Source organism: Canis lupus, chromosome 29 (assembly GCF_048164855.1).
Source record: "Canis lupus baileyi chromosome 29, mCanLup2.hap1, whole genome shotgun sequence".
NCBI lineage: Eukaryota > Metazoa > Chordata > Mammalia > Carnivora > Canidae > Canis > Canis lupus.
Window position 1 is genome coordinate 33,731,662 of NC_132866.1, and position 26,460 is coordinate 33,758,121.

The 26,460-nt window shown below is 45.5% G+C and overlaps 1 protein-coding gene and 2 long non-coding RNA genes across 12 annotated transcripts in view; all 3 read left to right on the forward strand.

The window, feature by feature from the left end:
* The window catches only part of MYOF (myoferlin), a 142,701-nt gene extending 140,402 nt beyond the window's left edge, over positions 1-2,299 (forward strand). For all 6 annotated transcript variants that reach the window (XR_012020855.1, XM_072806081.1, XM_072806080.1 and 3 more), the window contains 2 exons: positions 179-326; positions 1,714-2,299. Coding sequence is in view for 5 of the 6 variants with exons in the window: in XM_072806081.1 (XP_072662182.1) it covers positions 179-326; positions 1,714-1,752 (187 nt within the window). In the remaining variant the exon portion in view is untranslated. The remainder of the gene's footprint in view (positions 1-178; positions 327-1,713) is intronic.
* A 574-nt stretch (positions 2,300-2,873) lies between these two features.
* The window catches only part of LOC140621129 (uncharacterized), a 56,805-nt gene continuing 33,218 nt past the window's right edge, over positions 2,874-26,460 (forward strand). The window contains exons 1-3 of one of the 5 annotated variants that reach the window (XR_012020858.1): positions 2,874-3,534; positions 18,267-18,407; positions 26,084-26,186. This is a non-coding gene — a long non-coding RNA (uncharacterized lncRNA). The remainder of the gene's footprint in view (positions 3,535-18,266; positions 18,408-26,083; positions 26,187-26,460) is intronic. The other 4 variants (XR_012020857.1, XR_012020860.1, XR_012020861.1 and 1 more) reach the window with 4 other exon arrangements.
* LOC140621130 (uncharacterized) lies at positions 4,895-10,047 on the forward strand. The gene is made up of 2 exons (XR_012020862.1): positions 4,895-4,968; positions 9,762-10,047. It is a non-coding gene; the product is annotated as an uncharacterized lncRNA (long non-coding RNA).

The following is a 26,460-nucleotide window of genomic DNA, read 5'->3' on the forward strand; positions in this document are numbered from 1 at the left end:
TTTAACATCTTGAGAGGCCATAAAATGTTATAGAATCTTTCTCAGCCAATGATGAGGAATAATACCTTTTCCTGACTTTTTCAATGTTATTAATTATTCTTTAAACTGTATCAGGGTCTGAAGTAAAATATCTGTCCCACCCGACTTGGGTAGGTAAAACCATTTCTTTGCAATGCAGCCGACCAGAAACCTCCTTCCTCTGGTTCACCAACCCATGTAAGACCATGAAGTTCATTGTGTGGCGCCGATTTAAGTGGGTGATCATTGGCCTGCTGATCCTACTGATCCTGCTGCTCTTTGTGGCCGTGCTCCTGTACTCCTTACCGGTATGAGTGCTTGGCCTCATGTCTTGGCTTTTTGTGTGTGAATTATGGTCAGTCATCCAATGTGGTTCTTGCCTTGGTTGCCTGCCACTCAATAGATGGACCTACTTAGCAGTTGTGGTATTGCAGCCCTCAGCCTGTGGAAAATTGAAAGTAATGTGTGTTGTGGTGAGAATGACATTCTTAGGGTTGTATGAATTATGGGCAGAACTTCTTGGTTTGAAAAACATGTTGGTATCAGGAATTCTAGGAGAAATCCCTCAGACCTTTAGCAATGTATGTCAGGACAACAGCCAACATTTCTGACTGATCTTCCTGCCTTCACACGTTCTTGTCCCAAACCATCCTGCAAGCTAACTCCTTAACCCTAGCATTCACAGATCCCTGCATCTGGGCCCAGTATAGATCTACATTAACCCTGAACTTTACCCCAACTAGCTAGTCCCTTCCCAACCCCCTGCAGGTATCCTTACCTTCCAGGATGCCTGTGCCAATGCTGTTCCCTTACCAGAGTCTATCAAAACCTTATTTGTTCTTTAAGGCCTGCATCACATAACTTCTCCCCCAATTTTCCTCAGTCACCTCAGTCATAGATGGGAGTCTAGACAGGAGGTTTGCTGGTGTGCCTAGAAGTCCTACTTTCATTCAAGGGATTTATTGAGCATCTGCTACAGGCTAGGAATTGGGATGTTGAGATCACCAAGGTATGATTTCTGCCCACCAGCAGTTCAGGGCCTAGGGAAAAGCAGGCATATGGATAGGTAAATTGCTAGGAAAGGCAAACTTTTATGGAGAGATGAACAGATGAGCATAGGATCCCATTGCTGAGGATGGTTTCACCAAGGAGGTGAAGTCCATTTTGCCAAGTGGAGAAGGGACAGCCTAGGCATTTAAAGACTTACTTTGATTTGTATTGGTAATAATACAGATGTTTTGGTGTAGGGTAACATAGTCACAACTATAACAGCAGAGATGTAGGGTTTCTATTTATCTCCAGTATAATACTTTGGTTGTCGATGCACAAACACGCCAGCTTCGACTTGTCAAGAGTCCAATCTGTCTTGATCACTTAAAAAAAAAAACTCACAGTAATTCCTTTTTACTGATTTAGATTCTATTGATCTAAACCAGTGATTCTCAACTGGGGGCAGTTTTGCTTTCGTGAGGGTGGTTGGCAGTTCCTGGAGACATTTTAATTGTCACACCTGAGGGGTGCAGGCCAGGAATGCTGCATACCCTGAGGTTCATGGAACAGTCCCCAGCAATAAAAATGTAGTTCTAAAAAAAAAAATTAAAAAGAAAATGTAGTTCTAAATGTCAGTAGTGTTGATGCTAGAAAAACTGAACTTAAATATTATTTTTTTTAACATTCTTTCTGTTTTCTCTTCAGAATTATTTGTCAATGAAGATTGTGAGGCCAAATGCATAGTGAAAGCAAAAGCTTCGTTGCAAGACATCCAGCAATGAGGGATTCTGTCTCTGTTTATGGATGGGACCAAGAGTGATTTTGTTCGTGTCTGACACTACATCCCGGTGGCTTGTTATGTTACTTCATTGAGGCCAGCAGCTACTGGAGGGTCTAGGTCCTGGAAAGTCAGGCCAATGAGCAACATTTGTGTTTTGTTATCTGTTGAAATATTACGAAGTTTTAACCATGTTTTTCAGGATATTTTTCAAGGTGGCTGGTTCCATTTAAAAAGCATCTTTTTATGGGTCCTTAATTTTTTAATTCAATTTTTAGAAACTGCTGAAATCAAATTAGAAAATTTCTGTATCTTCATATACTTCTTATTTGTAATCAACAAAAATGACTGTGCATTATAAAATAGAATAAGTTAGAGTAAAAAAAAAAAGAATAAGTTAGAGTAATTCTTATTTATGCCTACAACTATTTTTACGGTATTTTATATGGATGAATGTCATGAGACTCTATTCAATCTTTGTGATGAACCCAAATAAAAACATTTCAACTTTGACATGTAGCTGTTTATTGTAGCTATGGGCTGAGTTGGGAAGGAGGCAGTTTCTAGTCCTCTGGGTTTCTGTGGATGGAAAGCCACCGCATACCACTTGGCCATAAACCTTTTATATGTGTGCTACCAAATCTTAGCCAGGGGGCCAAACTGAGGCTAATATAATAATAATAAAAGCTCATGCTTATTAAACGTACTTATTCTGTACACCACATTGTTACAAATGCTTTATGTGTATTAACTCATTTAATCCTCAAGATAATCCTATAAAGGTACATAACAGCAACCCCATTTTACAGTTGAAGAATTTGAGGCACAAAGGTAACTTGCATAAGGCCACACAATCAATAAATGGTAGAGCTGGAATTAGAACCCAGGCAGTCTGGGTTCTTTCCTTCATAACTTCTTTTTTTTTTTAATTTTTATTTATTTATGATAGTCACAGAGAGAGAGAGAGAGAGAGAGAGAGGCAGAGACACAGGCAGAGGGAGAAGCAGGCTCCATGCACCGGGAGCCCGAGGTAGGATTCGATCCCGGGTCTCCAGGATCACGCCCTGGGCCAAAGGCAGGCGCCAAACCGCTGCGCCACCCAGGGATCCCCCTTCATAACTTCTTAACCACAACACTATACCACCGATGGGAACACTGTCAAGAGGGGCATGGAACTGAATGGTCAAGTAAATGTATGACAGGAGCAACCAGTGTGGCTTCATGCCGACATCAGACACAGAGCACCTTCTAGAACACTGTCCTGATGCTATAGGATTCCATGGTGAAATCAACAAACAGTTCATTTCTAAGAACCCCAGGGGAGCAAGATATGGTACAATAATGGTGTTGCTTTTGGACATTTAGACATTATATCACAATGGTGACTGTCTTATTAGCATTATTGCCAAGTTGTTTCACATTTTGAACATTTTATGTCCTTCCCCAAATGTTAATATTCTAAGTGTGTTGAGACACACAGCACTAACTAAATCAGAATGCTCCTACGGGGTATTTACCTCAAAGATACTGATGTAGTGAAATGCCAGGACACCTGCACCACAATGTTTAGAGCAGCAATGTCCACAATAGCCAAACTGTGGGAGGAGCCGAGATGTCCATCGACAGATGAATGGATAAAGAAGATGTGGTCTATGTATACAATGGAAGATTACTCAGCCATCAGAAGAGATGAAAACCTACCATTTGCTTCAACGTGGATGGAACTGGATGGTATTATGCTGAATGAAGTAAGTCAATCAGAGAAAAAGACCACCATCATATTGCTTCACTCATATGTGGAATGTAAGAAATAGTGAAAGGGATTATAAGGGAAAGGGGGGAAACTGAGTGGGAAAAATTAGAGAGGGAGACAAACCATGAGAGGCTCATAACTCTGGGAAACAAACAAAGGGTTGCAGAAGGGGAGGTGGGTGAGGGGATGGGGTAACTGGGTGACGGGCACTAAGGAGGGCACTTGAAGGGATGAGCACTGGGTGTTTATTATATGTTGGCAAATTTAATTTTTTAAAAAATAAAATGTCTTGCCATTTCCCCGAGGCACCTTGTACTCTCCTCCCTGAGCCTGGGCAGGTCTTCTCCCAGCCGAATGCCTCCGCCAACCTGCACTGGTAGAAGCTCTGCCTACCCTTGAAGTTCTGGCCAATACCTCTTAGGCCCCAAAGTGATCTTTCAGTATCAGATGCAAATGTACTAGTACAACCTTCCTGGAGAGAAATGTTAAAAGCCTTAAAAATGTTTGTGCCCTTTGACCCAGTACTTTTACTCCTGAGTATTAACTCCAAGGAAATGATCAGAAAGGCAGCCAAAGGTTCATGTACAAAAATGTATGTGACGATATGTCTTATAATGGTACAAATCAGAAACAATCTAAATGCCCAAATATAAGGAAATGGTTGAATATATGGTAAAATCCCTTTATCAGTGCAAGGATGAAAATATATCAATTTTTAAAATTGTGTTACTGACATCGGAAAATGCTGATATGTGAGACACAACCAAAAAAATCATAATACAAATGTATATAAAATAAGTCCCAGAATACATGTGTGCCCATAAAGAGATGCACTAAAATATTAGCAGTGTAAGGAGTTTATGCAAGACTTATATTTGTGCATATTTCAGTAATTTATAAAAATAAATCAACATTGGAGGCTCATGACAATTTTTCTTTCCCTAAAACGAAGAGATCAAGTTTGACAAATGTTGCCATGCTTTGTTATAGCTTCACCTTGTAGCTATAGAGGTGTGGCTTGTTTTTGCGACTGGCTGTAAGCTCCTTTAGGACAGAGGTAACAGCTGTAAGATCACCCCAGGGTGCCCCAGGGCAGCCGGCCTGGATCTGTATCTTGGTCATGTCTCAGACTCATCTGCAACCTGGGAACAATAAAGCTTCCGTCACTGAGTTAAGGTGAGGACGGAATGGAATCGTTTATGTAAAGCACCTCGACATATCTGAGGCCTGGCGGGTATTCAACACTTAGAAGCTTTCGGTATTAGACTGGTAAAAATCAGACTGGTAAAAATCTGATGTCCTAGTTCCAAAAGCAGATAAAAGGAGATTCTTTCCCAAGACTCACTAAATAGGAGAAAAGCAAACTAGAAGACTGCCTTCTACTTCCTCAAGACCGAGAAAGAAGAAAGTGAAGGAGGAAGGAAAACAGGTCAGTTCTTCCCTTTCAGGCAGTAGTGTAGAAGCCAGTATGTGTGTGTGGTGGCAGGGACATCTGCATTCTTCCAGTGCTTTCAGACTGCTCCAGGTTGGGGAGCTCTCATTCCGAGCAGACAGCTATTCATGAGCTAGACTCCTAACCCTCTGGAGTCCCATCGTACCTACACCCAAATTGCTACTTTCTTAGGACATCACATTATCTCCCTTATAATTAACAGAAGATCTATAGCTTTCAGCTAATTTAGGGGACACTTGTGATGTAAGGGAGACAATTTCACTTAAAGTGAAATTTTCTTGGAGAAAAAATAGTAAGTTCCACAGAAGAGCGTTATTCCAGACAAGATTGTTATTTTGAATATTTAACAATCAGTATTGCACTGACACCAGCCAATCAGAACAGATGCTTCACCCCATCAAAATGGAGAATGGCTATTAAAACCTAGACCTGCCATACAGTGTGTGCAGGTTGATTATCAGCCTTCCTTCCAGGGAACCCCAGCAATACACTCTTGCCCAGTGCCTCACTCGAGGAACACAGGCATACCTTGGAGATAGTGTAGGCTTGATGAATACAGCAATAAAGTGAGTCAAATGAATTGTTTTGGTTTCCCAGTGCATCCAAAAGTTAAGTTTACACCATATTGTAACCTATTAAGTATGCAATAGCATTATGTCTAAAACACTAATGTACACATCTTAATTTAAAAATACTTCTGCTTGGGACATCTGGGTAGTTCAGTCGGTTAGGCATCTGACTCTTGATTTCAGCCCTGGTCTTGATCTCAGCTTCATGAGTTCAAGCCCTACACGGGGCTCCATGCTGGGTGTGGACCCTACTTTTAAAAAAAGTAAAAATAAAAATACCTTTGCTAAAAAAAATGCTAACCATCATCTGACCTTTCAGAGTCATAATCTTTTTGGTGGTGGAGCAAAGGGTCTCGCCTTGATGTTCATTGCTGCTGAATGATCAGGGTGGTAGCTGCTGAAGGTTGGGGTGGCTGTGGCAGTTTCTTAAAATACGACAATAATGAAGTTCGCTGCACTGTCTTCCTCTCATGAACGATTTCTCTGTAGCATGCAATGCTATTTGACAGCATTTTACCCAAGGTAGAACTTCTTTCAAAATTGGAGTCAATCCTCTCAAACTCTGCCTCTGCTTTATCAGTTAAGTTTGTGTAATATTCTAAATCTTTTGTTGACATTTAAACAATCTTCATGGCATCTTCACCAGGAATAGATTCCACCTCAAGAAATTGCTTTCTTTGCTCATCCATGAGAAGCAACTTCTCATCCCTGACAGTGTTATCACACGATTGCTGCAATTTGGTCACATCTTCAGGCTCTACTTTCAATTCTAGTTCTCTTGCTCTTTCTACTACATCTGCAGTTACTTCCTCCACAGAAGATTTGAACTCCTCAAAGTCATCCCTGAGTGTTGGAATCAACTTCTTCCAAACTCCTATAAACGTTGCTATCTTGACCTCTTTCCATGAACTATGACTTAATGGCATGTAAAATGGTGAATCCTTTCTGGAAAGTTTTCAATTTATTTTGCCCAGATCCAGCAGAGAAATCATTATGTATGGCAGCCGTAGCCTTACAAAGTGTATTTCTTAAATAATAAGAATTGAAAGTCGAAATGACTTCTTGATTTATGGGCTACAGAATGGATATGGTGTTACCAGGCATGAAAACAGCATTAATCTCATGCATCTCCATCACAGCTCTTAGGTGATCGGCTCTACTGTCAAAGGGCAGTGATGTTTTTGAAGGAATCATTTTCCTGAGCAGTAGGTCTCAACAGTAGGCTTAAAACATTCAGTAAACCCTTATGTAAACAGATGTGCATGTCATCCAGGTTTTGTTGTTCCATTTATAGAGCACAGGCAGAGTAGGTTTAGCATAATTCTTAAAAGCTTTAGGATTTGTGGCATAGTAAATTGGCATTGACTTCAACTTAAGTCACCAGCCACGTTAGCCCCTACCAAGCGAGTCAGCTTCTCCTTTGAGGCCAGGCATTGACTTCACTCTAGTTATGAAAGTCCTAGATGTCAACTTCTTCCAATGTAAGACTATTCCCTCCACATGGAAAAATCTGAAATCTGCTGTTGAGTGTAGCTACCTTCGTTATCTTAGCTAGATCTTCTGGATAACTCACTGCACTTCTACATCAACACTTGCTACTTTGCTTTTATGTTATGGAGTTCGCTTCTTTCCTTAAACCTCACGATCCAACCTCTGCTAGCTTCAGACTTTTCTTTTGCAGGTTCTTCACCTCTCCCAGCCTTCACAGAGTTGAAGAAAATTAGGGCCTTGCTCTGGATTAGGCTTTAGCTTAAGGAAATGTTATGACTGGTTGGCTCCTCTATCCAGACCACTAGAACTTTCTCCATACCAGCAATAAGGCTGTTCTATTTTTTTTTTTTAAGATTTCATTTATTTATTCACGAGAGACAGAGAAAGAGAGAGAGAGAGAGAGAGAGAGAAAGAGAGAGGCAGAGACACAGGCAGAGGGAGAAGCAGGCTCCATGCAGGGAGCCCGATGTAGGACTCGATCTCAGGACTCCAGGATCACACCCTGGGCTGAAGGCAGCACTAAACCGCTGAGCCACCCGGGCTGCCCTGCTCTGCTTTCTTATCATGCATTTACTGGAGTAGCACTTTTAATTTCCTTCAAGAGCTTTTCTTTTGCATTGACAACATGGCTAACTGGCTCGAGAGGCCTAGCCTTCAGCCTCTCTCAGCTTTCAACATGTTCTCTGCACTATTCTTAATCGTTTTCTAGCTGTTGATTTGGAATGAGAGATGTTTGACTCTTCCTTCCACCTGGAAGCCACTGTAAGGTTATTAACTGGCCTGATTTCACAGGGGGCAGGGAGGCCTGAGGAGAGGGGGAGAGATGGGGCAACAGCCAGTCGGTGGAGCAATCGGAACACATGCATTTATTAAGTTTGCTGTCTTATATGGGCACAGTTCATGGCACCCCAAAACGGTTATAGTAGTAACATCAAAGAGAGCTGATCACAAATCACCATAAGAAATATAATAATAAAAATGAAAAAGTTTTAAATTACCAAAATGCGATTACACAAAGTGAGCAAATGCAGTTGGAAAAATGGTGCCAATAGACTTGCTCGACTCAAGGTTGCCACAAACCTGCAGTTCGTAAAAAACGCAATACCCACGAAGTGCAATAAAGTGAAACGCAGTAAGATGAAGTTTGCCTATAGTTGCTGAGTAGATAAATGAATGGCTGTAAGGAAAGTCTTTTCCTCCTTTGCCTTCAGCAGACCTAACTGGAACGCGCTAGCGTGGTTCCTTTGAGTAAGTGGTTGTGGAGCTCTATTAGGAATGAAATAATTCCCAGAGAGAGTATTAAGCTGGCTTTCTGGGTAGCACCCCTCCCCCTCCTCCCATCCCCCCAGAAAATGCTTCATCTTGTCAAAAGATAATGGTCCCTCATTTGAGGTTGTTAGCCGCCTGGTGACCTATAAATGATAGCTAAAAGCTGGAACTAATCACAGTCCAGTCAGATTGTCGCTTCGCTGTGAATTAAATACCACTTAGTCCTAACTGATTCTAGCAAGTGCCACCATTACCGTCAGAGGCTTCATTAGGAAAATAAATCTCCATCAATGTCTTGGGGGTGACAGGGAACTGCAAATACGGACAGGCTAACATTTGATTTTGTTTTGTTCTTCCTTCTCATTTTAGGGCTAGAAAAAAAAATATATATATATATACATATATGTCACAATTAGACCTGCGTGTTGCCTCAAAGAGCTATTTAGAAGGTGGATCAGGTTCTGAAGGCCATTTTGGAAAGGGAGCGGAGGGTGAGCTGAGCAGTCTGGTTCCCCAGCTGCGGGCCAAGTGGCGGCTCTTTGCCCCTCGGAGTTCACCCCGGCTCAGAGGATTGTTTGTCCAAAGACTGGAGCTGACTCGTTTCACCACTGTTGAGCAGATGTTCTTACAAATACGAGTAGAAGGCAAGGGTGCTTTCCAGAAACTGCTGTTCAGTTCAGAGAAAGTACAACCCGACAGCCATATGGGGAACCAACAGTGACAGTGATTTCAAAGTTTGAAAACCTTCTGCAGTTTAAATATTTCAGGCTAAATAGGTTTCTTTGTGAGGCCCAGACCATATGCACGTAGCCTCCCAGAGCGGATGAGAATTCCATTCCAAAGAATGCTTTTCGGAGTCCACTCGATGTGGAATTAGTTCCTAATAGGGTGGATGTTGTAAATAGATTAAGCACCGCCATCTTCGCAGCCGCTTCTGTGTTTGTTCAGCGTTGAATGGCAACTCCCTAATCTTTCTTAGGTTAAACATAATGGTGTCCCAAGGAAGATCAAAGGAACACTGCTTTTCCCTTGGATATACATCCCCGAAATGAAATGCCAGAGTTCATGAAGTTCAAGAAAAACACACGAGAAACGTGTAACACGGACTAACTGCAAGACCTAACGAGTCAGGGAACGTGATGAAAAACACAGGCCCGCCCCGCGTATAGGCAAGCTCGGGACTTCAGGGGCGCAACTTCGCAGGGAACACACACTCCAGATTTTTACTACCTAAATAAACTTAACGGGAAAGAAAAATTATAATTTTTTGAGTCACTCCAGTAAATTGAATGCTTCTCCGGGCAACCTGATTTTGCCAAAGTTTATCTCAGCTTCTTAAAAAGGCCCATTCAGCCCTTGACTAATATTAATGTGCTACTTCCATGTGTTTTCACAAAATCCTACAGCCAAACCCGTAATCCTCTCCCCGTCATATTTCAGCTAGTCCTGCCCCAGTAATTATCAGGAAGAGGACCAGGAATATCCAGCTGGATCCCGACGCGGCACGGCAGCCTCTCAGAAGGGGTTTCGCTTGGGTCAACGGGATAAACAAAATGAATGGCTGGAATCCTGTCTTCGAGGCGGCGAGGGCGTGGGGCTGGGGGTTCCAGACGTCTGGAAGCCTGTGAGCTCAGCCGGGTCGGTCACAGCGTAAGGCTGTGTCTCTGGGTCTCCCGTCTTCAGCCTCTTTCCCTTCCTTTGTGAAAGTAAATGCTGAGTTAGATGAGCCTGTCTGTCCCAGCATTGTTTATGGTTCCACTTCTCTGTGGCTTGGTTTCCTCACCTGTAAAGCCGGGACAATAATCCTCGCGCAATGATTACGAACATGACATTATTTAAAATATGCTGAAGTGCTGGCGACAAAGCGAGCGTGCAATGTGTTTGAGTTAGTGTCTTAATCATCGCCATCATCACCACAGGACAAGAACAGCCCAACAGATAATGGGCCCAAGGGTTTCGTCCATGTTCTGCTTTTGAAAAATGTAGCCTGAGAAAGGATGTGATCACTGCTACCCCAAATGATGATTTCCCAAGTTCTTTTTTTTGTTTTAAGATTTTATTTATTTATTTGACAGAGAGAGGGAGAGAGAGCATGCACAAGCAGAGGGAAGAGCAGGCAAAGGGAGGGGGAGAAGCAGGCTCCCCGCTGAGCACGGAGCCCAACGCACGACTTGGTCCCAGGACCCTGGGATCACGACCTGAGCCGAAGGCAGACGCTTAACCAACTGAGCCACCCGGTCGCCCCTGCCCCCAGGTTCTAACTGCAAGTTCCTAAGTAGAGAAAGCAGGCAAAAATGCTAAAAGAATAAGCCAGCCCCCACCCCCCAACATATTCAACAGACTTACCCTATGGCCCAGCAACTCCACTTCTGTGTATATACCCCCAAAGAACTGAGAGCAGAGACTCAAACCGATTTGTACAGCCGAGTGCGTAGGGGCAGTGTGCCCAACAGCCCGAGCCCATCGGAAGGTGAATGGGTAGAGCACGTGTGGCACAGGCACAGCGAAATATCATCCAGCCTTCACGAGGAAAGAACTCGTGACACGTGCGGCAGCTTGGGTGATGGACACATGATGCTTGAGACACGTAATGGAAACGTGGTGCCAGGTGAAATACGCCAGACACAGAGCAGATACCGCCTGATGCCACCTTCACTGGGCACCCAGAGCATCAGACTCCTAAGACAGAAGGAGACTGGTGGCTGCCAGCGGCGGGGGTTGTGTGTGGGGGGGTGTTCTTGTTTAATGCAGACGGCTTCAGCTTTGCAAGATGAAAAGGCTCCGTGAGAACGGTGATCACGCCGTAGCAAGGCCAACGTGCTTGGTGCCACCGAGACACGTAACCGAGGCGCGCTAAGCTTATGTTATGCGTATCTTACCTCGAAACAATGGGCAGAGAATGCGAGGTCCTTCAGACAGACCCTGCCCTGATCTCAGCGGACCTGACTCTTCTCCTACTTCCGGTGGACCCAAGAGGCAGGAATACTTGCTGACTGACCACGGGGTGAATCCCGTCTCATGAATCACAGAAGGGATCACAGAAGGGTCTTCTGAGAGCTAAATCCAGCACCTGCAGATAGGACTTGTTTGGCTCGAACTGCCTTTTTGGAATTAGGTGTCCATTTTACAAATTAGAAAAATTTATATTAAAAAATAATGGTTTGAGCTTTTCTTAACAAATTATAAGTTCTGTTAATGCTTCACAGTGGGGGGAAAAACAAAAACCTCAACTGGAAGCCCCCAGGCTGGGTAGCTCTCTTGCCCGGTCTCCCCCAACACAGCCACGCCCCTGCCCTGCTCCACCCTGGACTTCAGCTCCTCCCTCCCTCCTGCATCCTCCTCACCCTCCCCAGCTGCCCCAAGTCAGCCACAACCCGCCTGAGGTTCCAGGGAAGTACAATTAGTAGCTTTCAAACAGACCTGTCAGAAAAGAACATGTGAACAGCCAACATGGAAAGAAACTCACTCTCACTAATAAGGAGGAAAATACAAAGTAAACCGTAATGAGGTATCCTATCCTACCCCCACCCCCAATGGGTAAAAAATTTAAAGTCTGGTACCACAGACTTATGAGGGTTTGAACAACATACATTTTTACGCAGCTGGTGGGAGTCTAAATTGGTTGAAACCACTGTGGAAAACCATGTGGCATTATCTGCTAACGGTGGCATTCCCTGCTCTGTGAGGCAGTGACTCCGCTCCTCAGTTTGTGCCCTAAGAGAAACATCAACACTTGGGCACCTGAAGATGATACAAGAATGTGTGAAATTGCAGAACCCGGGAGAGACCTCCAGGTCCATTAACAGCAATTGCATAACACGGAGAGGTGTAGTTCTGTAACAGCACACTGTAAAGCCCTGAATGAATGAATTGGGAATGAATCATAGCCACACGCCGACATGCTCAGTAACAATGTTGAGTGGGAGAACAAGTCAGGGAAGAATACCTACAGCATTCTTTCTTTTATATACAATTTAAAAACGTGACACCAAACATATTGTTAAGTGGGCAGAGACACAGTAGATCTACAAAAACAAGCCAAGGGTTGACAGCCTTGGGAGATGGAGATCTTTGGGAAGGGAAGGAGGAGATGGGACAGGGAGGGGTTCCCCGAGGGGTTCAAAAATAATGGTAAATGTTTCTTTCAACTGGGTGGTGGATACAGGAATGCTCATTCATTGAATCATTAATTATATTGTGTATGTCCTATAAAGATACTCTTTTGGAGCCAATATGTAATTTTTCAAAAAATTTCAAAGTTTCTTCTCCCAAAATGATCGGGTCATTGTGCAGTCTGCTGAGGTTAAACATGAAGAACAGCTCTTTGAGGCACTCAATTCATGGCAAAGCAGATCTGTGAACAAACATGCAGTAAGTCTTGTAAAAGTTGTTCATCATGGTCATTCAAAACCTCAGGCAGAGTGAAAGTCAGAAAAGTGTCAGAGTCTGAGGCGCCTGGTTGGCTTAGTAGGTGGAGCGTGTGAGTCTTGATCTTGGGGTTGTGGGTTTGAGCCCCATGCTGGGTGTAGAGATTACTTAAAAATTGTTTTTTAAATCTTAAAAAAAATCTTAAAAAAAAAAGTGTCAGAATCTAGTCAGGAAATGGAGTCTACATCAGGGATTTCAGTAGAGGTACCATCCCTAGGAAGACAGGAACAGAGGAGGCAGGACACTGCCCCAGAGCAACAGGGGCCTCAGAGGAAATGCAGTCACTGCCAACATCACTGCCCAAAGCAGAGCAAGAGAGGGCGGAGTGCCCTGTCTCTTGATTCCCCCTGCCCTCAGCCTCCCAGAAAGGCCTTCCCAGGGCCAGATGTAACCTGAGAAACAAGAGTTGACATAGTTTGGCCCCTTGCACACAGCAAGGGTGGGGAATGGAGCTTAGGGTAGCCAGGGAGGACAGGGAGAGCCACAGAGAAGCCACAGCCGCCAGCTACTCTGCATGGATTCTCTTATTTAATCTTTGCAATGATTCAGTGGGTAAGTTACATGTTGCTCCTCTTCTACATAAGAGTAAGGTTCAGAGAGGTTAAGTAATTGGCCCCAGATCATCAAGCAGTTTAGTGGTGGAGTCGGGATTGAGACTTGGACAATCTGAGTCCAGAGCCATTCCTGCTGATTCTACTTCTTCATATACTCCTTTCGTTAATGAAATCAAACTAGGAAATCAAAAACTTGAGGGTTAAATTCAACTATTTAATGACTGACTTTATGCCCACGCGGCCACATTTTTACTGTAATTTTCATTCAGTTCTGTTTATCAATCCTGTACCACATTTGTCTCAGGCAATGAGAGGAGGGCTTCCAGAGTAAAACCAGTGGACCTTCCTAATTAGCCTCACTAATTCCATGTGTGCCTCAGTGAGCCTCCACTCCTGGCTCCCACCGGCTCCCAGTGAGTGTAGTGAAGACCCTGGGCAGGCACTCACATCAGCGCTGGAGGGAGATCCTGGAGGGAAGGCTGCAGATGGGAAATCCCAGGGACGCTTTCCCCTTCCGCCTATACCCTGTAGCCGAGAAGGCCCGAGTACGCCCCCTAGGAATTTCCTCCTTTTTTCTCATTGCTTTTAGGATTTTAAAGTTGACACATATTCATTATAGAAGCATTAGAAAATGCAAAAAAAAAAAGAAAAAAAGAAAAAAAGAAAAATGAAAAATTTAAATATCTATAATGTCATGATTATGAGAGAACTACTGTTAATATTTTGTAATACTTCCTTCTAGTCTTTTTTTAAATATAAAATTAGGATCCCAGCCCCAGAACTTCCCTGCCCTTGCCTTTACAAGTCTCTAATTTTAGAGTTTGCTCTTCTTCCCTCTTTTAAAATTATGTTTCTTAAACACCTTTCCACATTGTGGAAAAAACCTAATTTATAACAGCCATTTAAAATTCCACCATACACATCAACTATAATTGAACTAACACCCTATCATTGGACATGTGTTGTTTCCAATTCTTTGCTATTTTAAGTAATGCTGCTTTAAACATCCATGCACCGGGTTCTTTGCCTGCATTCTGGGGCTGCCCAGTCTATTAAGCTGTTAACATGAGAAAGGCAAGATAATGTTTGTCCTGTTCACCCAACCTAGTATATGACATGGAGCTGCCATCGCTGAATGAGTACATGAATGGATGGATGAATGAATGAATGAGTTTCTCATTAGTTCTTTAAGTAAATCCCTAGAAGAAGATAGAGTCTTCTTGAGGTTAAAACAAGGGTAAGAGAAGAAAAAAAAAAAAAAACCATACGTCAATTCTAAGAGTCAATGTGGTTGCTCTTACTTAGCTATAAAAAAGTGACTTGGAATCTCCAGGAAGCTAAGGTGAAGGGAAAAATATCATATGGCTCTTTTTGGCTGGTTGGTAAAAACATACCAGATCTTCAGAAAAAGCAAAGTTATTTCTTAAACCAAAAGGTGATAAAAAACATCTCAGCAGGATCTTCATACAGCTCCTAACATTTGCTAGGTCCACTATAAATGTTAGCTGGTACTGTTGTTGTTATTTGTAAAGTACAAAAATACCTTTTGTAACAGCTTTTAATAAAAGCCAGCGCGGGAGAGGAAAGCACATTCCTTTGAAGGACTAAGTTTTTACGGTTGTCACATGTAACGATAGAGAAGAGTGCAGCTTTTACATTCTTTTCCAAGTATTTTTCCTATGTACCAGTTGTTTGATCACCGGCTGGATGGTGATGCTCTCTGGGGATCCTGGGCACGCAGACTGGGCACGCACCGTCCCTGTGAGTCCTGTACACAGACGAAGGCACCCAGGAGTCCCTTCTGCTAGTTGGGAGCCACATCTTCTCAGCACAGGAATGGGTCCAGGCCAACGCCATGGTCATGTGCTCTGTTGGTCTCTCACAGTCTTACCTGTTTCAGACATTTTCTCTCACAAAGGATGCCACCGTCAGCACCCTCTTTATCACTCCAGACTTGGCTGCACGCCCGGCCCCTGCGGCATGCGAAGGCTGGCATACTCAGAGCCCAGGATGGCATACAAATAATAACAATGGTGATAATACTTCCTTCCCATAGTCTTGACCTCAGAGTAGAGAGATGCCAGTGCTGGGGACACAAGGAAACTATAGGATATCTCTGCAGCATCTGCAGGAGGATGGGTGCCACTAGGCATGTGAGAAGGCCCCAAAGAGGGCACTTGCTTGCCTACACCACGTCCAAGCCCCCAGGATGGACGTTTCAGGGGGGTCTCCAAGGCCTCTGGGGGCCATCGCCACCTGGTTTAGGGTGTCTCTCTTCTCCCTTTTCCCTTTCTAGCTCTTTCCAACATTCTCCTTCCCTCTCTGCATCTCTCGTCTCTCCATGTAGGTCTTTCACCGCTGCGCTCAGAGCTAAGAGCTGTCAGCCAACAGGACCAAGCCCCTGTCTTCCTGTCTCTGCCTGTGCCTGGCCCACAGGAAACGCTCCTTACCAAGTCCTTGAATCAACTGGAAAGGACAGCTGTGCTGAGTTCAGTCACCCCATGCGACACTGCCTCTGTATGGAGGAATGATACATGGGCATGTGGCAGACTCTTACCCCAAGGACCTTAGTACAGGGAAATAGACTGAAAGCCTGGGGTTACCTGCAAGTTTGAAGCTTGGTGGAAATCTTGTTTTAATTTACACATTTATTCTAATTTGTGTATTCCATTTCACAATCTTTTAATTTTAATCAGATTTTGGGGCTTTGTCTAGTACAACATCAGATGCAAATTGCCTATAAATTTTCATCAAACAAGGAAAACTTATCTGGGGTAGTCCAACTCAAGATATAGGCCATGTGGAGTACGTGATACTCTCTGCAGTTCCCTTCCATCCCCTGGAACCTCCAAGAGAGAGGTTACCAATCTCGCCTCTCAAACCCCCAGCTGCCAATGAGCTGCTTCTCACATGCGTTCTGGGTCAAGCGTTCCAGGATAAGGAGCAAAGAAACATATGGATGAATGGATTTAATAATGATTGTGGTTTATACCTCAGCAGTGCTGGGAGGCCAGTCCATATAAAATAAAATGATAAATAACTAGTTAAATTGTTAATCCACACACACATACACTCATCACCTTTGTCTATCTTTATTACAATTATCTTTATTATCTTTAGTCCGTGTCTTTCCTGTGGCTTTGCAACCTCGCTGCACGCATACCGAGGAATACTTTCCCCTAGTCGAACAGATCTTTACATTCTCCTAGTCTAGCAGAGTCCTGGTGCATAGTTGGTGCACAGAGATACATAAAATCCCCACACTCAATAGCTCTGACCAACTCTCTCGGTGCTCAGTGTCTTGTCGGGGAAGCAAAACACATAAACAAACCATTAAAGCACGATGTGACTGGATGTCCAGAGCCAGACTGGCTGGGGTCAAGTCCTGGTTCTCTCTTCCCCTTTACTAGCTAAGTACAAGTCATGCAGCCATTCTGAGTCTCAATTTCCTCTCTCTGCTGTATAGATGGTAATAATAGCCCAGGCATTAAGAAGTTTTTTTGATAATACAGCACTTAGCACAGTGCCTAGAATTCAATAACTGTGAGCTATTATAATTATGATGACGATGCTTTCAACAGAGGAATATAAACAGATTAAGCATGCATCCGGAAATGTAGCCTAGTGCTTTGCAAAGGAGAATATTCCATCAGAGAATCAGCCAAGATTTCTTTGAGAGAAATGGAAGAAGGGTGCAAAGGCCGCGTAGGTCACTTCTCCTGTGTTTCGAACACTGTCCACAAGATGGCAGCAGCAGCCTCACGTTCTCCCTTGGCCCAGGAGGCATTCCGTTCAGCCTACATTCCACGGAACCCCGCCCCAGACAGGCATCTCTGGGACATATTTTCAGTGGAAGGTGACCAGCACCGCAACTAAAGGATGCCCTTCCTTCTGGAATGCTATAGAAGTCTGACTAGACAGACAACGATGCTCTGTCCTTGGGAAAAATCTGGAAACCACCCATCCATCCATTTACTCGTTCATTCCTTCAACAAATATGTAGAGACCCCACAACATCCTAGCCATTGTGCAAAGGAAGACAGCAGAGAAGGCCTCACTCTCATGACCTTCTGGTCACGTCACACACAAATCAGACAGGGGTAGATCATAGGAAGACAGACAGGGGTAGACCATAGGAAGATGTCTCCCATCAAACCTAAAACGACAAGCCAGCGGAGTGTGGTAATACACCAGTGAAAGTCAAGCAAAGAAAAACACGCGATAGGAAGTCCATGTTGACTCTGCTTTGTATGCTGACAAGAGGAAGAGGGAATTTGAAGTCACAGAAGTTGGTAGAATTAAATCATGATTGGGGGTTTTGCTCCCTGTGAAATTACTTATGTTCTTTTTCTACCCCCTCCTTGAAACTAGAAATCTGGGCCGGGCTAATGGAAGCTGTCACCTGGAATGTCTGGGGCAGTTGTACAAGGTTACATTCCAGGCTCCAAGCAAAAAAATGCCAGCAATTTGCCTTTTGTCAACTGCAAATTAAAGTAATTTCCATGCAGAGGGTTTCTCCTGCTGGCGGTGAGCACCCCAAAACACCAGGCTGTTTGCAGCAAGCCTTTACCTGGCCACCCTGCCAGGACACTCCCAGCTGAGGGTGAAGACGCCTGGGGTTGTAATCAGGGGATGGTGTGCTTGGCTCTTCTTTTCACTGCAGCACCAAACCCAGTGAGCATTATTAGGCAGGGCCTGGAAGTGGGAGATAGGGTCAGGTATGTCTTTAGTTCTTTATTGTACTTTCTAGAATGTGGGACAAGAGAGGCTCTCAGCTTCAAAAAAAAAAAAAAATTAAGAAAAGGTAAATGTGTGTGTGCTTCCATACCCAGTGCTATGATGATAATAAAACACAGCCATTGTTACTGAGAGTGCCATGCAGCCACGATGCTAAGAACATTCTAGCCATACATCCCTGAATTGTCAAAGAAGGTAAAATAAATATTATCATCCTTATTTATAGATGAGGAACTTGAGCCTCTGAGAAGTGAAGCAGTTTGGAGAAGGTCACCAATATTAAGTGATAAAGGTGGGATTTAAGCCTGCCTTTGTCAAACTCCTGAACCTAGATACTTCAGCCATGCACAGCCAACCAACTGGAGAGGTGAGTAGAGAAAAGTGCTGCCACCAAAAACAAAGAAGAGCTTATGTATTCATTGATTCAGTAAGTATTTACAGTGCACGCACTTGTACCAGACACTAGGCATGGAAAAGTAGGTACTGTCAACTCCAGATTAATCTCCATGCAGAGAAACTGCTGCCACGATGGGCCCAAGGTCGGACACCAGAGGCGAACAGACCAAAGAGGGAGGCCAGTGCCTGGGGTTTAGATCAAGAGCAAACAGACATGGCACCTCCAGTTACAGATGCCATAGGGTGTCACACACACCGAGGTGAGCGGAAGTGGGCACAGTCGGGGCAGTGGTGGTGGCGTGATGACTCAGAGGACAAAGTAAACCTTCACCTCTTCTTTTTAGAAGAAATATTAGGATTTTGGGGGTTGGACTAATCTGGTTGCTAATCCTGGTACTCAGCTTACTAGTTGTATGACCTTGGAAAATTCATTTATGTCCTGGTAAGCACTTGTCACCCTGGAAAGAGCCATCACCTGCCCCCAATCCCAACACACACCCTCATGCCCCCATCTGTATTCAGACCAGCGCCTGGCCAGGGGACCTTTACGGTTCCAGAATCTTTCCCATCCTGCACCCACTCCCTTACGTGCCTTTGTCATGAACTGTGTGACCTCATGGGAACTCCATCATCTTCCCTAATCTTTTTGGGTCTCCTTTTCCTCATTTGTTAGATGGACTGACTATCTGAGCTCTCTTCCAGTTCCAACATTTCTGAGGTGGCCATTTACTGAGCACCGACTATGCCCCAGGTACTGCTGCTCCAGATTTTTACAATCATTAATTACTTGTCACACACATCCTATGAGTGAGTGTGGCACCCCCATTTTGTAGATGAGCTTTAAAATTCAGAGATATACCAGATGGTTTTTCCAAGGTCATACAACTAGTAAGTTGAGTACCAGGATTAGAAGCCAGGTTGGCCCAACCCCAAGAGCCCCAATATTTCTTACCACCTCTAAAAAGAAGAGGTGAAGGTTTTACTTTGTCCTCTCTGTCATTATGCCACCACCACTGCCCGGACTGTTCCCACGTACACAGCTCTCCCCTTGTTCTTGCCGTCATCCTTTTCCAGCCTCCTTGGCCTTATTTCTGGGAGACATCGGTAGGTGATGTGCTCTTGCCCTGCCATCATTCATTCGGGACTCATGAAGAGGGCCCCTAACCTTTGGCCTTCTAAGATCCTGTGCCTCCCACAGTAGGCACCCCCAGCCCCAGCCCAGACACTGTGTACAGCTGTGGAAATACTCTGCCTCCTAGATCTTGACTTCCTCCACAGACAGAACCTGAGTCAGTCACTTCCCCGGCACCAAAGTCCTCTCCACCCTCCTCCCCGCCCCCCCTCAAAGCACCTCTGAATGGCCTCCCTCCTTTCTAACTTCAAACACCACAACTTAACATGGTCTCTCCAGTTTTTCCTCTCCCTGTCCCCCCACCCCAGCAAGGCTACCTCCTCCCTAAGCTGTATGTCACTCTCTGGGCCACCTCCTCCAGGAAGGACCTTTCTCAAATATTTCCTTCCCTTCAGGCATCTTCAAACTCTCCCTCTCTTTGAGCATCTCTCCCACCCCCAGCTCAGGAAGCATCCCCCACTGAACGGATGGTGATGTTTCTTCCCTTGGCTATTTTTGGAAGACTCACTCTTCATAACCTTTTCTTGGACATCTGAGCACCCATTTCACTCCCCCGAAGCACCGCCCTCCAGACTCGGCCAACTGCAGCCTCCAAATCTAAGGATCTTTTCTCAGTGCTTATTCCTGGATTAGTAGAATCTGTTGTCAACCCCAAGCCTTATGACTCCATTGCTCTCAACTTGTCCTTTGCATCACCTTTTGGCTCTGTTTCCTGACTTCCCTGAGCCTGTTTCCCATCCACTAAAAGAGGAAGATGAACACCAACATCAGAAGATTGTCTGGGGCACCGAATGAGATACCCTGTGCCTGACACACTGAAGGGACCCTACCTGGTTATTGCTGCCAGGGTTGCTTTTCTCTTACATTGGGAGAATCTCGATTTACCAGTCTACGCCACCACACGTAGCAAACACTGCAAGCCTCTGCAGGGTAGAGATCCTCTGGCCCTAAGGAAACTCAAGAATCTGCCTTGCACACAGTAGGTGCGCAGTCAGTTCCCTGTTGATGGTGATGACGGCCTTATAACCTCGAGCTACTTCCCCAGCCTTTCAATGTCAGTAAACCACAAATGCTTTTTCCACCACAGACTTGGCTGTTTAACAGTTTCAATCCTTTGAAAAGGAAAATGACTCCCTTATTTTTCACTTACTTTCTGGTGTTAGAGCCCTTTGATGTTCCAAAGGCCTTTCAAGAAAACCTCTTTAGTAATAGGACCTTGGTTTTTGCCACAGGGAAGTGAACTTGAACCCCAAAGGTTGAGCTGGGACTCTGGAGTCCCAGGCAGGCGTTTTTTTCTCGCAGGCTCCAGGCCTGACCCCAGCCCAGAGCTTGGAGAAAATGCTATTTGCAAGCTCTTCATCCTTCTCAAAGCTGTCATTTTCGTCAGCCTCACTGGGCATTTTGACAAATGCCTTTGCTAATTACTTAATTATTTTGGCCTGCACAAGTGTGGGGGCTATTTCCTTAAAGAAAAGAGGGCTTAGCCAGTCCATTCTCATCCATGCAAGGCTTGAGAGTAGCCTCCTTCAATCCTATTAAAGTGTTTGGCTAACTAAGCACCCCTACCCGTCAAATTAACTCCAATACATTATGATGCAAGAACACAGGCACAAAGCCCTCCTTCCCCAAAGCCAGGCTAAAGCTAGCATCTGTTTTCTTATGCCTCTGGCTTGTTTCTCCTAGCTCCAGCCTCTTTTGCATGGGAAAGAAACCTGTGCTTCTCTTGCTGACTTTCAATTAAAGAAACAATTAGGATAAATGGGTCAACGTGTCCCTCCTGGAATTAGCCGGGAGTGTGAGCCTGTCACCCAGTCCTCGGCACAGCGGGGTGCGCCACAGCGGGACCGTGTGGAAGACACCCTGCCGGGGTGGGAGGCTTTCCCCAGGCTGGCCAGTGGGGACATTCTTGTCCCCCTAAGAAGTGCCCTGTCTGAGCATCCTCTCTCCGCACAAGCCTCACATCTCCGCCCCCCCGCCCTGGCTGTGTCTTCTGTGGCACCTTGGAGAAAAAAGACCCTTGACCAGTTCATTTGTTCAGGGAACACGGGAGGCCCAAACAAACTCAGAATTGAGCCCCAAACGCAAATTGCGCTGGGAGGTGTGAATTCTGCACAGTGGTTGTCCACGCCGACCAGATAAACAGCCAGCGCCAGGCCAGAGGCTAGCACGGTGCCTGGCACCTGGTGGGTCCCCGGCAAAGGGCGGCTGGGCGTGGAATACTCCCCAGCCTGCAGCAAGAGAGGAGTCGGGCACAGTTGAGACTCGGTGGATCACTGGAGGGGGCAGGGGACTCACAGGGGCTCCAATTAGGGCTGACCCAGGTATTTGTTTGCACAGCTGGGACCAGAGAAACTGAGCTGACCTGGGTCTTTCTCATGAAAATGCAATGAGGGCAGAGCTGCCCCTGAACATACCAGCATCTTGCGTAGAGTGGAGGACCGGCTCACACTGTCGGCTAGCCTCACACTAAGGGATCTGGGAGGCACACCCCCATCTCTGCACACAAGGAAACTGAGGCCCGGCAACAGTGAGTGGTTTGCCTAAAGTCACACAGCCAGTGAGAAAGTCTGAAACGCACATAGTTCATTTGCCATGGTGGTTGAAAAGATAAAATTCATAGGACAGGGCAGCCCCGGTGGCGCAGCGGTTTAGCGCTGCCTGCAGCCTGGGGTGTGATCCTGGAGACCCGGGATCGAGTCCCACATCGGGCTCCCTGCATGGAGCCTGCTTCTCCCTCTGCCTGTGTCTCTGCCTCTCTCTTCGCTCTCTCTGAATGAATAAATAAATAAATCTTTAAAAAAAAAATTCATAGGACAGATTTAACCAAGAGTCTGTAAGATCTATAGGAAGAAAATTTTAAAGATCTAGTGAGATTCATAAAAGAAAACTGGAGTCAATGAGAAGACACACCCATCTTTTGAAATGTCATTCTCCCTCAACTAATGTATCTGCTCAGTGCTTTTCCAGTTAGAATAGAAAGAGGACTGGAAGGGAGGGAGAGGTGATAAAATGGCATTAAAATTTATCCGGAAAAAAAAATAAAATTTATCCGGAAAAATGAACATAGGGAAATATGTGGGGAAAGGCCAAAGAAGAATAATGAAGCAGCACTACTCTTACTAGTTATTAAAATACATCATGAAATGACAATAATTAAAACAGTTCACAGCAGAGGAAAAAAATAGTAGAGCAAAAGAGGAGGAGACCATAAATAGACTGAAGTGCCCATGGAAATTCAGTTTATGATAAATATGGCACTTCGACTTAATGAGCAAAGAGAGATCATTCGATGATTGGAGGTCATTGCTTATCAGCTGGACGGAATCATGAAGTCAGACTCTACACCCAAATAAACTTTAGTTGGATGCAAGATTTAAACTGTAGAAAGGAAACCATATAATATCTCAGAGAAAACATGTACGTCTATATAATCTAAAAGTGGAGTACTTTCTAAGCAGATTATGTGACCCAGAAACCAAAAGGATCAATGGATACATTTGACCACATGAAAATGTGACAATTTCTATAGGGCAAAAATAAGTGCCATGAACAAAGATAAATAAAACTGGGGAAAAGTGTTTGTAGTCTATGAGTCTAAAGGGTTAGTTTCTAGTTTCCTATTTTATGAAGAGTGCACCGGAATCATCAAGATCTGCAAGGTACAACTCAACAGAGGAACAGGCAAAGTAGGTGAGTACATACGTAGTTCAATGGAACAAAAGATCCAGGATAATAATGTGGTGAAACTCACAATGGTACCACGGCCACTCCTGAAACAATCTTCCCTATGGCTTATTTTCATCAGAAAGTCCACTGGTGGATTTTCAGTTGTGTATTTACTTAAGACTGTCGTGGCCGGTTTGTTCTCCGTGGGCCCACTCCTCAGTGGGAAGAGCCAGGACAACCACAGGGACCACCACCCCCACCTGCCTGCCAGTCCCCAAAACCACCACCAACCCTCCCTCAGGCCGGGTCCTGGGCAGGTGCCATGCTACCCTCCAGCACTCCAGGAAAGGAACAAAACCCACAGCATTTTAATGTCATCAAATATTCACGCCACCTCCTGCTAAGGCCGCCCTCACTGCTCCTGGCTCCCATAACAGCCGGAAACCCACCATGGGTTTAGGTTTCCTGCAACTCCAGCTACCTACGATGCAAAGAACCCAGAATAGAAGTAAAAAAGAAAATGCCTCTGAACAGTGGTCACTCTTTCCTCAGAGGATGGACTGTGTCCCTTGACAATTCTGGCTGTATGCACTGTCCCATCAAGGCTGGCCATCTGCTGATTTCTCGGAGAGCAGCAGTGAATTAAACACGGTTACTGGGGTCTGCCGCCAGAAACCGAGCCACGGCAGAAAGGTTGGTCAAAGGCACAGAAAGAGGAGGGCAGCACAGAGGTGATGCCTCAGAGGCAGATTACAAAACCAAATGAAGTTAGCCGTGCCATGTTTAAGGCAAGGCAGTGTGTCATCCATTTGAGAAATCAAATGACGTTTTACCCCAGAAAGAATCAGCCTCAAAATCATTGTGGAGTATCAATAAATAGGGTATTGATTAGGCTCGAGGTCCGTAACTCCCCTACTTACTTGTTGTCTAAGCACAGACTGTGCGGGGGAGCAAGGCGAGAACCCACGAGCCACACACACAGAACAGCATAGAATCAAAGGAAACCTAGAACCTCGATCTGCACACGAACAGATGGTGCACGTTCCACAGAAACTCCAGGGAGGGACACTTGCTTTTCACCTCCGAACCTTTTTTATTTTTTGGTGAATGCTCTTCGCATTCAAAAAGTTAACTGTAACGTTCTCCCAATGCACGCTGCTCACTCCTCTCTGGAGTCCTCTGCCCCTTTTAACAGGTTCAGACCTATCTCCAGGCCCCCAGCCCCACCTCACACAGGCCCGTGTCAGGGGCAGGAGTGCCAGGCCGGCCTGCTTCGGGGAGGAGACAGCTGGGCCCCAAGCCACAGACAGGCTGCAGAGCTCATTTCCAGAAACCAACTGTTAAGGGTGACATTCCCCTCAACTCAGGTTATTTTTCTCTGCACCAGGCTTGAAGGGAGATGCTTGGGGGGCCCTGCACAAACAGAACCTCCTCCTCCCCTCCCCAGATTTCCATCGTCAGCCCTTCCTTTCAGGAAAGACAAAGGCTTGCATTCCACAATTAGCGACAGAAGGTTTAAAATGCAAATTAATGGTGGAGCTCACAAACCCTTGTGAAAGAGTTTCCACTTAGGTGTTAATTATTTCCACCTCCTTCCTGGGCTGGGCTGAGGAAGAGGAGGGAGCAGAGAGAGTGGGAGAGGGGAAGAGGGAAGAAAGCCTGTGTGGACCCCGAGGTGAGGGGGAGGAGGTGCCAAGGGTGAAGGTTGGAGGACTTCCCTAGTCACCCCTCCCTGCACGGGACAGAACTAGCCAGAGGGGCCCCCACCCCCGTCACCGTCTCTGTCAGAGGCCTTCCTCTAGACTAGGAAAGCTGGGCAGAGCCACAGAGGAAGCGGAGAAAAACCACCTGTGAGTCTCCTGCTCCACGAGGCCAGAGCATACCTGGAGGGGGTGATGACCCTCGCGACGAAAGGGCAGGTCCAAGGAGCCCAAGATTAGTGCCACCTGAAGGGTCTTCTGTCTGGGTGGGATGGGCACAGATCTGAGCGGCCTGAAGGGCCGCGTTCCCTGTTGCCCAGAGAGTGGGACAGCCGGACAGCCGGACAGCCGGACAGAAGGCAGGGGGAGAGTGCGCTAGCAGGCCACCCGCCACCCGGAGTGGATGAACCCAACGAAGGGCACCTAGTGCCTCTGTATATTTTGCTTAAAAATGGCCAGAGTGACACATATTTATGCAAACATGACAGGAGAGTATAAAAGTAAAGTTTCCCCTCTCCCCACTAGAAGTTAATGTAGGTTTTTCCAGAACTTTTTATGTATATACAATCAACTACACAAGTAGAGTTTTATGACAATAAGATCACGTTCTGTTTTGTCCTGTGGCAGGCTCTTTTTCTCCAGTCAGTAATGTATCGTGGACGTCTTTCCATACCAGTGCACTTATACCTGTGGTTAATAGTAATAGTTGAAATAAATACTTTTAGGAAGTTGTTTTCATGATTTTTTTCTGATGCTTAAAGTGGAGCATATTTAAGAGAGAAAACTTGGGAAGCACACACGAATGTAAAGAAGCAGAGGCTCCCACAGTGCCAGCACCCTGAAATGCCCGCTGCTCCTACTTTGCCCGCGACCCGAAGGCTGGAGTCCCGAGGTGCTGTGGGTTCCCGCCGGGGGTACTGACGGCGACCAGCAAGGCCGCTGGGCCGGGCACCCGAGGCTGCGGACCCCGCGCCTTCTCTTCTGCAGCCCCGAGCACAGAGGAGCTTCAGGCCGCCCCGGAAGCCAGTGCAGGGCCTCAGGGCCCATGGGTCCCCATCCCGCAGTGATGGCACTGCCCCCTGCCTGCAGGAGAGGTCGCTGCCCTTACTAGTCTACCAGCCCCTCTGCTGGTTTCTTCTTTCTCCTCAGGAAATGTATCACAGTCTTCAACATTCCCCAGCTGGACGTAAGCCCCACGAACCAGAGACCATCTTCCGTCTATCTGCTGTGCCCAACATATAACCGGCTCCCAGTAAGTGTCTGTTGAATAAATGAATCGGCTAAGCATGCACCCCACCGCCTGGTCTTTGCTTGAAACATCACCCCTGCCTGTGGCACCCTTTCCTTCTGTACATGGTGTCAGTGCTTAGGGCCTCCCTCAAAGCTTATCTCCTCCAAGCCTTTCCTGACTTGCTCATTTCTCTTTACTCAGACCAGCCCTCATTTCACTATATTCTGATTTTTGCCAATTATTCACCAGATGGGCCAGCATTCACAACTCCATCTACTATATATAGTAGTAGATG